General features: G+C 41.9%; 1 protein-coding gene across 11 annotated transcripts in view; it reads right to left on the bottom strand.

Annotated features, from left to right (window-relative positions):
* EPHA5 (EPH receptor A5) overlaps positions 1-12,929 on the bottom strand; it is a 207,059-nt gene that overhangs the window by 54,331 nt on the left and 139,799 nt on the right. For 7 of the 11 annotated variants that reach the window (XM_066996326.1, XM_048073507.2, XM_048073506.2 and 4 more), the window contains 3 exons: positions 8,300-8,424; positions 4,587-4,746; positions 261-366 (listed from right to left, as the gene is read on the bottom strand). In XM_066996326.1, coding sequence (XP_066852427.1) covers positions 261-366; positions 4,587-4,746; positions 8,300-8,424 — 391 coding nt within the window. The remainder of the gene's footprint in view (positions 1-260; positions 367-4,586; positions 4,747-8,299; positions 8,425-12,929) is intronic. The other 4 variants (XM_048073508.2, XM_048073509.2, XM_048073512.2 and 1 more) reach the window with 1 other exon arrangement.

Here is a 12,929-nt window from a genome sequence, read left to right as displayed (position 1 = left end):
TGTGAGAATCAAGTCTAACAATCAGGACTGGTCTACACAGAGATGAAAATCACTGGGAAGTGAACTACATCTGTGAGCACACATTTGCAATTCCTGCCTGTCCAAACAGATCAATCAGCCCACCTTCGTGCTGTTTTATAGCACTACTGCTTGTCAGCTCTGTTCACACACTGCTATTGCCTAAATCGTGCTAATCAGCTGGTCAGATAAAAGTTATTACAAAAGTTGGAGAAATGTAAATACACAGCTTCTTTTCTTACCTTCCACTGAGAAGGAAACCGATAACAACAGCCAGCAGAATAACTCCCACTGTTACAGACACAACAATTATAGGAATCTGGCTCTGGTCGCTGGATGCAGCTACTGCTGAGATGAGAAACAGAAAATGGAGATTAAGGTTAAAATTACAGTCAGCACTCGCATGGGTCTTTCTTGTAAGGCTGCCAACGAAGTTTCAGTCTTACCAGTTCATTTCTTCTTTTATGGTTTGTGCTTTCCCCCTTTGCTGTCTGTTTCTACTTTGGAATGGAAATGGGTGGAAAGAAACCAAAGCACATGCAAAACCAAGCCAAAAACCAAACAAAATCCCATCTCATCACTGAATCAGAAACTCAGTGTTAGAGAACTCAGCTTTTGAGTTTGCAGGCTGGAGTTTCTCCTTCCCAGGTCAGCTACATTAGAAATCACACGGATAAAAGATGAAAACCAAATAGAGAAAATATTTCTGGAATGTTGTTGCTGCTGTTACTAAATAGGAGATGTGAATAAGATCGGAGACAATTAGCACTATCTGTACTTCAAGAAGCTATGAACAACTTAAACCCAACTCGTTGTAGCATCCGTATCACGTGGCCAGAAAGTGCCTGCTGTAAAATAGGAATCTGCTAAGATACATCCACTGTTTGGTCTTTTTATCTGCTAAGGAAAGCATAACTGTGCTTACTCATGCCTTGTAAAGATCCCTTCTGACAAAATACTGAGATGAATCCTGTGATAAAGACGCAGGCAGAAAGGCCAGGAAATCTGTTCGAGAACCGGGTTTTGCCATATATTTAGTAAGAGCAGTTGAGTAGATTCCTGCAACCTGAAAAACTGAGATGCTAACAGCACTTGTACCATGCTTATTTGCTTTGCACTTCAAGGGAAGGGAGCCCACCTCTCACTGGGGCTCTGCACATGCGGTTCCCCAAGCAGAACCCAAACCCTCCTACCTCCACTGCCAGCCATTTAGCTGCACGCCACCACCCTGGAGTACAGATCCAGCTTCCTCTCCCAGAAACCTGCTCCTGGGCATATGTGCTGCTGTTGTAGGGGAGAAACCTCATTATAGGTCCTGCTGGGGCTCGGGAGCACCTGCCCTGGCGTTGGCCCCACGTGCAACTTCAGCCACTCGAGGAAGCGGCGAGGCAGGAATGGATTGTGTGCTGAAGATGGCCTTTAGCTCAACAGTTGAAGTAAAGGGGGTCCTTAGCATCGGATTAACTTTACAGAGGCTATAAAATAACTGAATATAGCCCCGTATGAATTGTTAAAAGAAAAGAAAGAAGGAAAGGTGAGACATTAAACTTACATCTACAATAGGTTTCAAGTAGCTCTTCATACAGGAGCTCTCTGGTGCTCGACTGCAAGCAGCATGGGCTCAAGAACAGTAAATGATTTCAGAATGACTGGCCCAATACATTAAATATTTAATGTTAACTGCTCCAAACCCGTGCCATCATCCAGAGATTTTATTAGCCTCACGAATTTATAGAAGCTCCTTAAGATGATGTTTTATTACTTTCTTGACAAAGTAATTAAAAAGAAAAACATTTAAAGGAGAACATTAAGCTATTACTCTGGTGGTTTTCTGCACAGCTCAAGGGATGGGGAAATACGATGGATCCTGCCGTGATCTATGGCAGCACAAGAGCATGAATTTGTAAACCCATCTGGGATCTTGCTGCTGTGCGAAGAGGGGAACTTGCATTACTGTCCCTCGCCTTGGTGACATGTTCCAGCTCCGTCCCAGGTGATCAACTGGATTAGCTCACTAATCCAGGAGAAAAAGTTTTTGGCAGGGTCAGAGATGAGCTCTGTGGCTCTTAAAAAGGAGGGCAGCAGCAAGCGGATAACATCCAACAACAGCTCCCACCCAACTAAAAACATCTTTTGAAAAATGCTGATCTGGCTGCATCATAGTGCTTTGCTGAACAGCACAGTACGTAAAACTAACCCAAAGTTTCAAAAAAGAGAAAAATCCAGAACAAGTCCCAGCTTTTTTCACCCCTCCACTTCTCAGGTACAATGCTTAGATCATGCAGCCTTCAGCAATTGTGATATTTCCTCCAAGCGTATCAAAAAGAAATTTACAGGAACTGAAAACAAAACATGATGCTTCTTGGTCCAAACAATTTTGGAGGGTGAGTGCTTGATTCTCACACCAGTCACTGAAAGGTTTCTGTTTGTGCCTGAATCAAAATTATTTGCTTTGGCTCTCTGAGAGTTTCAGATCTGAACTCTGACACAGCACTGGGATTTCAATCTGTGCTTGCTTTCAGTGTGCCTGGTTCTCTGGGACGCGGGAACACAGGAACGCAGCTGGGAGGCTGGTCACTCTGTCACTCTCCTGGCACTAAGATTTACTTTGCGTATGGCCTTGGGGGACAAAAATCCCACTTTTTTTAAAGGTCTAAAATGTCAAATGGAACAGCATTTGCGGAAGATACTGAGGCTTACGCTGCATTTCAGTTCTGCCAAGCATTTAAACATCTGGTTAAATGCTCCTTCAGCCACAGTGTTATTCCAACACACTTAGTCCAAAAGAGGAACAGTTCCCAACTCCTGAACTGAGGACCAGGTAGCACTCCTATGCCTACACATCAGTTCTTTACCATCAGAGAAGCACCTACTTCTCTGTCTCAAAAGGGCTGAAAAGACTGGTAGGCAGGTGCAACTAAACGACGTTAGTGCTGTGAAGTGTTTTAAGATATTACCAAGTGATGCCCTCAGAAAAACCCCGATTAGCACAGATACTTACACAAGAGGCTTTGAGGAAGTGTCATTATTTTTGGACTAGGGCTGTAGGTGATGATGGCACTGGATCAAATGTGCATGTATTTAATATATTTTGTTAATATTCTGGAACACTGTTACTCAAATTACTCTAAACTAGAAACTTTCCAATGGCAAGCATAACTTCCCTAGCATAATATAGAGTAATTTTCAGTATAATGTGATTTTGTTGCTACTTATAGGACACGATTAATGTTTAACACAATAAGAAATAGATTAAATAGACCATTCTTATTGCATTAATGCTTGCATCATGATGCAATTTGCACTATATTAGTTTAATCACTGGCTCCACAGTTGCATCTGTACTTATACAGCGATTCCTTTAAAAACCTATTACGGCTTCAAAGGTAGCATTCATTGAAATCACAACTAGCAATCCTTTTCTCAAAGAGCTGACGATGGATTTTAAATGGACTGGAGTAACAGTAATCAAAGTATTGATGAATTTGTATTTCTAAGGAAAATGTGGAACCAATTGGCTCTTTTCCACAGGACTAAACGGAGCATTTCCACCATAAAGTTTCTCTTCTACCCCAACAGTATAAAAGATTAATAAATTACAGTTGTACAAACTGAAATAGATATCTCAAGTACACTATTTTTGAAGGACATCTTTAGACCTCAGCAAAAAAATCTGGTAATCAGGACAAAAGGAATTTCTCCACAGCTGTGCCTGAACCCACGAGAAAGCTCAGCTGGGCCTCTGCTTTTCTCTGGAGTTCACCCAGCCTCAGAATCTGCTCCAGAATGCAGACCTGGATGATCGCATTCATTTAAAGAACAAAAAAAACCCTCAAGCTCCACAAATTTGTAACCGGCCAAGCGAAGTCCTATGCCTGCAGTGCACATTTTTGCCATTTCTGATCACTAGTCAAATTCCGTTCCTCAAGGCTGTGGCATTGGCAACCAACAGAAGCTGTCTTTCAACTTGACAGTAAGCAAAAGATGCAAATGTTGGTTAAGTTCTTCCCCTCACAAAGGGGCACCATTCCAGGAGAAAGAGGCTTTTCCCCCAACAGATACTTAAGAGAGCTCATCATCGACTGCAGACAGCCTGTAGAGGTGTGAAGGAGGTCTCATCCTCTCCCTCCTCCTGCCCTCTGACCCTTCTCCTCCCGATGCCCTCCCTTGCCTACGTGGAGCACAGTTTGCTGGCATTGCACAGGTGTAAGAAAGGGGGCATCCTCATCTTCCCTCACCCAGTGGCATGACAGCAGCAACTGTTCAACCCTAACGGTTCTCACAAATACAGGATTTTTCTAAGCAGTGAATGCTGTGAATTTCTGGAGCCTCAGCTCCTGGTGCTTCACCTCCTGCCCCACCACGTGAGACGAGGAAGCAAGCACAGATGTGTTAACCTGCCCAGCATACAGACATGACGTGCCTGATGTTCCTTAAGTCAAGGGAGGAGGCCAGAAGGAGGGAGAGAGCATGAGAGTGACAGAGCTCTCTGCAAAGGTATCGATCCACTGCCTCCTTGCTGGTAACCATTGCAGAGATGTGGACTGACAGTGATTAAAAGGACTTACACACGGGGCTGGTTTCAAACTCAAATCTTCGGCTGAAGCCACCGTAGCCAGCAGCTGTCCGGGCTCGGATCTGGAAGACGTACGCTGAGCCTGGTTTCAAGCCATCTGCTGTAATCATCGTCTCTTTGGACTTGATGATGGTGTAGCTCGTCTCCTGGTCCTTTTCCCAAACCCCCCAGAAAACACAGAAAAAAAAGGTTCAAACACACCAACACACAAATAGTGCCTCTCATGGAAAAGACTCTTAATGCCCACACCAAAGTTACCAAGAATGAATGAAATATGCACTCTTGAGGATCTCTTCCCCCCCAAAAAACACTCTGAAGGTCCTTTCTACAGTACAAAATGATAGAATTGATTTTCACTTGCCCTGCAGCTTTTATAACCAGTGATTCTGTAAGGCATGGAAGAGATCGGAGGTATTTTCCACTGTAAATGACAACACACGGGGATGAAAATGGCACCTGAAGCAGGAACAGCATTCCATTGCTCTGGATGTGCACTGCTGTCTTAAAAGGCAGCACAGCTGGCACAGACATAGCTGGGGCAATGGAAACGTTCAAACTACAATTAAAAATCAATCCCAAGGTACAGCAAAATGGAAAATAGTTTCATAGACTCAAAGAGGGATTTTGATTTATACCTAAAATACCTCCATGCAATGCAATTAGTCCTAAAAGAGAACACTATATTATTAATTATACAACTTTATGCTGGCGTTTCTAGAAACACGAATTAGATGTTGGCCAGGAACAGTCAACTAAAACTCTAGGAAGATAACTAATTTTGCAGTGAACTCTGAAGCAATGAACTCGAAGAAAATTTGCTGAAATAAATCTTCATTTAAATCAGTTCTAATGCGAAAGAGTTTCAGTTCTTTGATTAAAATTTCACTCAAATGCTTGGTAATTACTCTTAGAATTATTTACTGTAACACATAATCTTGACAAGAGCTCATAAATTAAGGGCTACAAACTGGGAAACTGTTTTTTATTCACCATATCCTCTCAGATCTAAATTATTATGAGGTAAGCAGGAGTTCTTAACAATTTCTTACTGAGATTTCTGCACAGCTATTAGGATCTGAACTGATTTTTCTTTTTGCTTTCTTATTTAACGGGCAGCTTTCTATAGGCAGTATGCCTGGCTAAGGCCCTGAGAATCTCTAAATGTAGGATTAGGGATTTTCTCATTGAAGCTTGTAGCTATGCGAGACTGTATCAGAGGCATTTATTTCTACCTGCCTTTTTTTTCCTGTTAAGGAGTGATTTCTCTTAAAGGAATGTGATCTGACAAACCTCAATTTTCCAAAACATTTAATATCGATCATTCTCATCCCCTGGAAATGAACACTGTGAATTTACTGTTATAAAGGGCCCAAACCTAAGAGAATATAAATGACAGTAACAACAAACAAGAAGGATTAAGGATGACATCCCAAATATAACAGAATGAATAGTTAAAAAGCAGTAAGCGAATATTAGTTCACATCTTTACTTGTATGTCAGCCCAGTTTGGTTTTCAAACAACTGCTGATTTTGCAAACACTTTAACACTTGAGCTTTCCTACAGAAACCACCAAGTTTCGCTATCAGCCTGAAACAAAGAAATCAAGACAGCATAAACTCAGACTGGCTGTAGCAACCTCCCCATGAATGACCTGCACTTTAAGAACTATTTAGTGAAGCTACTTGAAAATAATTTTGGACCACAAATACAACATTTGAAAACCTTGTCATTTGTTTGAAAACAAACTAAGCAAAACAAACGAACAGATGGATTTTTTTTGCTTTAATTATTTTCTCATTATTAACATTTCTAGAGGTTAATATCTTCCCAGACCACTCCAAGGGAAGGATTCAGCGTACCACAACAGCTATTCAAAGAAGTTAATAAAAGAATCCATAATTGATTATCTCCAGCAAAAGCATATACTGACTCTTTGTGCTTTGTTAGAATCCCACCATTCTGCAATTATATTTGCAAAATAATATATTTATATATATATTATATATAAATATATATATTAATATATAAAAATATATATATTATATATATATAATATATTTGCAAATATAATTGCAAAATAGCAATGTTTTCATTTCAAGAAATGGTATTAACCTTTTTTTTTTCCCAAAATAACATATTGAACAGAATAGTTCAGTTGGAAGGGACCTACAAAGATCATCGAATCCAACTGCCTGACCACTTCAGGGCTAACCAAAAATTACAGCATGTCATTGAGGGCGTTATCCAAATGTCTCTTGAACCCTGACAGACATCATCCATCTCACTAGGAAGCCTGTTCCACTGTCTGACTACCCTCATGGTGAACAAATTTTTCCTGATTTTTAGTCTGAAGCTCCCCTAGTGCAGCTTTGTGCCATTCCCGTGCATCCCAACAACCACGTCAGACTGCACACAGATCCTGCACTCTTCCTCTAATCCTGGCTCTGGGACCTGGTTCCACTCTTCCTCACCAGCTGGAAAATGAAGATCATCTCTCCCTGAATCTCCCCATGGGACTCACAGCAGGTCCCCAGGAAAGGCTGAGCTAGTCAGCTCTGCCTTGCCCAAAATCTGGGCTGCTGGCAACTCTAGCTGGTTCTCCACTGTAGGTTTCTGGGCAGAAAGCTGAGAGCTCAGCTCTATTTAAGCCACTCATGCCCCAACCCAAGTTCCCTCGACTACAGGAAGAAAAAAGTTGATTTTATCTCAATGCAGAAAGTTTCTAAATCTCTTTTCCCTGTCAGCATGGACTGCTGGACTGGGTTGCTCCCAGGGAGGAAGAAAGAAGAGAAGGAGGAGCAAGGATCCAGAGTGGTTGTATGCTGAGTGACTTCACCTAGGTAACAGGCATACCTAATTGAAGATCTTCTCTAAAATAGAAATTCGGAAAAAAAAAAAAAAAAAAAAAAAGAGAATTGTGACTCAATTTCATTATTTCCTTCTCTTTTTTTTTTTCTAGGTAGAAAATGTGTTTGTTTCAAAAGAAAAAAAGAACACCTTACGGTTCCAGTTAAGTCCAGAAATTGCTATTCGGTCGAATCTTGCAGACCTCATTTTTGGAAATCTTAGATCAGTTACATCCTTCACAAGATGTTACTTAGACAAAATGCACTTGTTTCCATTTTTTTTTAAACTGTATTATTTTTTCAGGAAGAGAACAGGTCACCCTTTGAAACAGAGACAGAGAGAGACGAGCTTTGCAGGAAGAGAGTGTTTCTCATTACGTGGAGAGCTCAAGTTGGAAAAGCGAGGCAAGCTTTTAAAAGCCAGGATGCCCTTCTTCACATCAGAACAGACACAATCTGTCTGTGAATTTTTCTCCTCTCCTCATATCAGGGACGCAAAACCAAATTAGGAACTGAAATACCAAGTGCAAGGGACAGCCTGATGCTTCCGGGAGGATGGGGAAGCTTAATCCCCAAGCCCTCCTATTTTTAACAAATAAGCATGCTCTACCTCAATGTGCTAAGGCTGGAGAGGAATCTGACACACAGATTTAACATGTTTGTTCAAGAGAAGTGGCACACTAATGGAAAATAACACCCTCATTTCAACTCTTCCTAATCATTTACTGCAAAATCAATGTGACATTGATTTATGCATAAAACTGCTCCATTCCCTTCCACAACTCAGATAATTATAACTAAAAGAAGAGGACAGTAAAGAGAAGGTACTTGGGATGCTCAGCAATCAGTCCGTCACACCTTTTCAAAATATTTGATTTCGTATTCCAGGATGATGCCGTTGGGTCGATCTGGCTCCTGCCAGGAAAGGGAGATGCTATTTTTAGTTATCTTCCCTTTTTTCACACTACTGACTGGAGAAGGTGCTGCAAGACAAGGAGAAAAACAGAACAGACAAAACCATGGTTAGTAAGATGGCCTGCCCCTTCTGAATTCAAACTCCCCAACACAACGTGATCCTTAGCTACTGCAGATCGGTGGGGGCTGTTTTCACCTGGGTGGTCTTTGCCCATTTTTAAAAATAAATAATCATGCTACCTACTGTCTGAATTAGAGCAGTAATGATTTCCCCCAGATTAAGGGCTGAGTCCCTTAAAGGGTTTGTAATGAATGCCGGGGAGCTGCCTCATGCCACTGCTGGCGTTTCTGGAAACCTTTGGATTTCACTGTTTGTTGATTTACCTAAAACTTGAAACAGCATCTGATCAAATGGCAAGGAGAAATGAGATTGAAGAGGAGGAACTTGCTCTGAATGAAGCAAGGCAGAGGTATAAAGTAGCATGACCCCAGAAAAAGCAGTGGACTCACACAGATTTTCAGCAGCTGAGGATCTGACCAGCATCGCCCACCCGTGCAAAGTGCTAACATGAACTAATGTTACCCGCTTACACCTCGACCTTGTCTTTTCAAGCATTTTTCAAATACATCAACCCCACACCTTGTCTTTTCAAGCAACTTTTCACATGTGTCACGGAGCAGTATTACCACAACAGAATTACGTATCGATTACCTATTGCTTTCCTTCGGCTGCTTGGAAGGTGTGTGTTTTAGTGGGTACAGAAGCCCTGTGGTTACGTGGGCTCCTTAACTATTTGTTGCTTCTGTTTGCGCACTAGCTAAAGTCCAGGCATCCTTCAGCCCCTCTTTCTGGGAGCACTGCACAGGATAGCAGGCCATTACAATCTTTATAATTCAATTGCCCTCCATAAATATCACCGGGGTGTTACAGAAGTTCGCAGGGTGCTTGGGGAGGCCATGGAATGAAAGCAGCTATATACAGCTCTGCTTATTATTTTAAGATGCAGCCCTCAAAGGTTATCTGCCCTTTGCAGCACACATGTGCATAAGAAACAGGCTTGCTTCTTTGTTTTCAGCCTGATACTGCAGAGACTTTTCAAGTTTTTGTTTTGTTTTGTTTTGTTTTTTACCATCCCTGCCAGCTCCCTGGTAAAAGTTGCTATGGGAAATGCAACCACAACACCCCAGTTATTTCATGCCAGAGATGAGGAAAGCAACACCAAGTGAAAAGAAAATGGGATAGGAAAAAATTCATCGTGCCTAGTTTACTGGGCCCAGGCTCTCTATGTAGCTACAGAGGAAGAAAGAACAGCTTCCCCAGAGGAAAAGCAGCCCATGCCTGGCCAAGAGCCTTCCAATCACCCTCTGGACAGGCCAGGTCTCAGCAAGGATTAGAGAAGGGCTGGGGAGACCGATGGCAAAGGCCTTTGTGGGAATACAGGGAAGTGAGCGTAAAGATCAGCAGCAAATGAACCCATTTTATTTCCCCAAATGTGCTTGAAATTACAAAAAAAAAAATTTACTTCTCCTATAGGCAGGACTGGCTAATTATCATAATGCTCAAAAAAAGCCCCAAAGCAATTAAGTAAAATAAAGACAACAAACAAATTAAATTTGCCAAGTCTGATCTTCAGCCAGAAAGAGTAAGGGAACAGCTCCAGATGATTATCCCTGGAAACCCTGAAGGCTAGTAATGAGCTTTCTTGTTTTAACCAAGTTTCTGCATTTCAGCCTCTTTTCATTCCCAGCTTTTCTCACTCCTGTTTACTAATCTCTCACCCACTTGGCTCTGGGAGGATCCTGAAAGGTGTTGGTCGTTTCCATATTGTTTGCTGCTGGAGAGCTGGCAACAGCTGCACGGACACGCTAGCTTTTGGGCTGTTCATATACCACTGTGCTCACAACTGCTCCGCTGAGCAGGTAAAAACCACCTTGATTTGAATGATGATTGTGTTATTTATGTAAGCACCACATGGTGATCACCACCAATTTTTCATCCGCAAAAGTCACCTTACCCTCGAAACTGATGTCCTCCACAATTTCTTGGACTGTGTGAAGGCTAATAAGAAAACCACACAAAACTCAATCCACTAACCTGGAACAGGACATTCCATTAATTAGTCCACGAGCCTACATGAGTGTCGTGCAGGAACATGCATGGCAAGCTGAGTTGTGCCATGTGTGTACTGTCACATGTGTTAGCCCAGAGAGGACACAGCGAGTAGTGAATTTGTTACAATAGGATGAATTCCCCACCTAATGCAAGGGAAGCTATGTGGTTTTCACACACATCAAAAAAAAAACTTGCACTTTGGGGTGGGGGTGCCAAATAACAGACAGTTCTGAATTCTGAATTCTACATCTCTATTTAAATAGAAGATACTGAGCACTTTTATCGTGAGCCACCTGGATGCCAGAGGGGGACGGAGCCACAAAAGAACCCAGGAAAATGGGCCTGCATCCCTCCGGGACTGTCCTCTGACACCCCGCAGACCTGCAACACCTACCCCAGGCTTGCCTAGCTGGCAGCAGAGGTCTGGTGCAATGGGAAAGTCGAAACTGAGCTTTAAACCTCTTCAAAGTGCCATTAGGAGACGCAAACCTGACAAGTACAGTGAAGGAAGACATCAGGCTGAGGAGATCCCAGCCCTCTCTTGTATCAAACGCCTCTCACGAAGGTGCAAACTGCAATCCTCAGCATCAGGAATGCCTGAGCAAATAACCAACCTTTTGTCTGCTTTACTGAGATCTCCTGAAGTGTTTGTAGGGCTGAGGCTCACAAGTGCATTAAAAACACAACAATGATGCAAGTGCTCCTGAATGCTTCAGCTTCTGCAAAACCCTTCCCTGGGCTGCTCGGGGCAGTTCAGCTCTCGTCTTCATGGGCACAGCACATCACAAAATGCACCACTGCCTGTCTGAAAGCATCCTTCAGACTCCACACTCCCCTAAAACAGAGCTTCCTCTTTAAAAACCAGTGTGTGTTGCCACAGGCCTTCGCTTTGCTAGTTAGCAGATTCGTGGAGTTAAATTTCTGGGTACGTAAGCCTCCAATGTTCAACTGCAGCTATGCAGAGTATTCTGCTCTACCGGGAAAAGAAAGGAAGATAAGGAAATGAGCAACCGAATTCTCAAAGTAAATTAGAAAAGGAGTAACTGTATCCTTTTTGAATCTCCTTCAAAAGAAGCGTTAAAGTGTAACCGTGAGATAAAGGCCAATTAAGTAAATTCAATAAATCCCAGTGGTGCTGGGATGATACGGCAACTACTCTGCATCCCCAATACAGGGAGACTACAACGTTCCGAACCCAAGAAGGAAGGTATAAGTATTTTAGAGTTTTCTTTGTCAAACAAAATGTAATCCAATCCGGGCGAGCAGACAAAGCCTGCAATCATTCCATCTTAAAAGCCTGCAAGTGGATACTGTGCTATATGATCTCAGGAAAATAAAGGGATTACTTGAAACTTGCTTTTTAAAGGTCACTGCTTCTGCAAGGGCAGCATCCTTTTAATAGAAAGAAGCCAAGCCACTGAGAAGTTCCATTTGGGGTATAATGCATAAAAAAAAAAATTGACATAAGAGTCAAGATATATAAAGCTGTAATCTCCTATGGTTTTATGCAAGCAGACAGAAGTCTTGTTCAAATCCCTGCCCTGACACTACAAAGAGTGGATGTACATAGCGAATTGTCTACATGTTGCTTTACAAATAACCTGCACACTTTACATTAATTTCTAAGCACTCAAAATCAAAGAGGGATATTACATCATTTATGTTTATGTTTGCCATCCATGAAAACAGCCATGCATGTGATGAAAGCAAACAGAAGATGTAACTAGGTGTGAAATTGCGAATGTACATTTTGCTTTCCTGAGACCAAAATTCATCAGGAAGGAAATAAAATGACAGACTGATTCTATTTTTTTTTAATTTTGTTTCTATCATTTTTTAAGGAGAATAAGTGGCCATACCAAATAAATAAATTCAAGTCTCTACAGAAGATGCATCATTAGTCACATTTGAATAACTGCAGGAGATGATTTCATGAGGAATAGACCTTTTAGGACATTCTTCCTCTGCAACCTTTGGTAATGAGCAACATTAGCACTGAATGAGCCATCCAGGCACCAAAAACAGTGTTTAGAAAATACTGTTGTGTGTCCCACTAACATCTAATAAACAATGATGCTTATGGGAATAAAATGTTAATTGTATTTTAAGAGAAACTAATGTTATCAGGTGAATGACCACTGCACCCAGATAAAACAAATAATCCAGTTTCTACATCTCATGGTCTATCTAATGCTCTCTCCAGTCCAATTATTTTTGCCATGGTATTTTTCACTCTGGCATAAACAACAGCTAATGGCTCCCCATCTAACCCTTACCCCCACAGTGTTCTTTTCCATTAACTAGTGGGTAAAACTGAGCACAAAATACTAGCTCACATCACCCTTGCGGCAAAAAACAAGCCACCAGTCCAGGACCTTCAATCCAGCTTCCACTTGGGCCAGGACTGATGCTCACCAGCAGCAACCTGTGGAAGCCCAGGAGGAGATGCGGATTTACATG

This window comes from Anser cygnoides, chromosome 4 (genome assembly GCF_040182565.1).
Source record: "Anser cygnoides isolate HZ-2024a breed goose chromosome 4, Taihu_goose_T2T_genome, whole genome shotgun sequence".
NCBI classification, from domain to species: Eukaryota; Metazoa; Chordata; class Aves; order Anseriformes; family Anatidae; genus Anser; species Anser cygnoides.
Note: the sequence above shows the minus strand (reverse complement) of the source record. Positions and strands in the feature narration are given on the sequence as shown.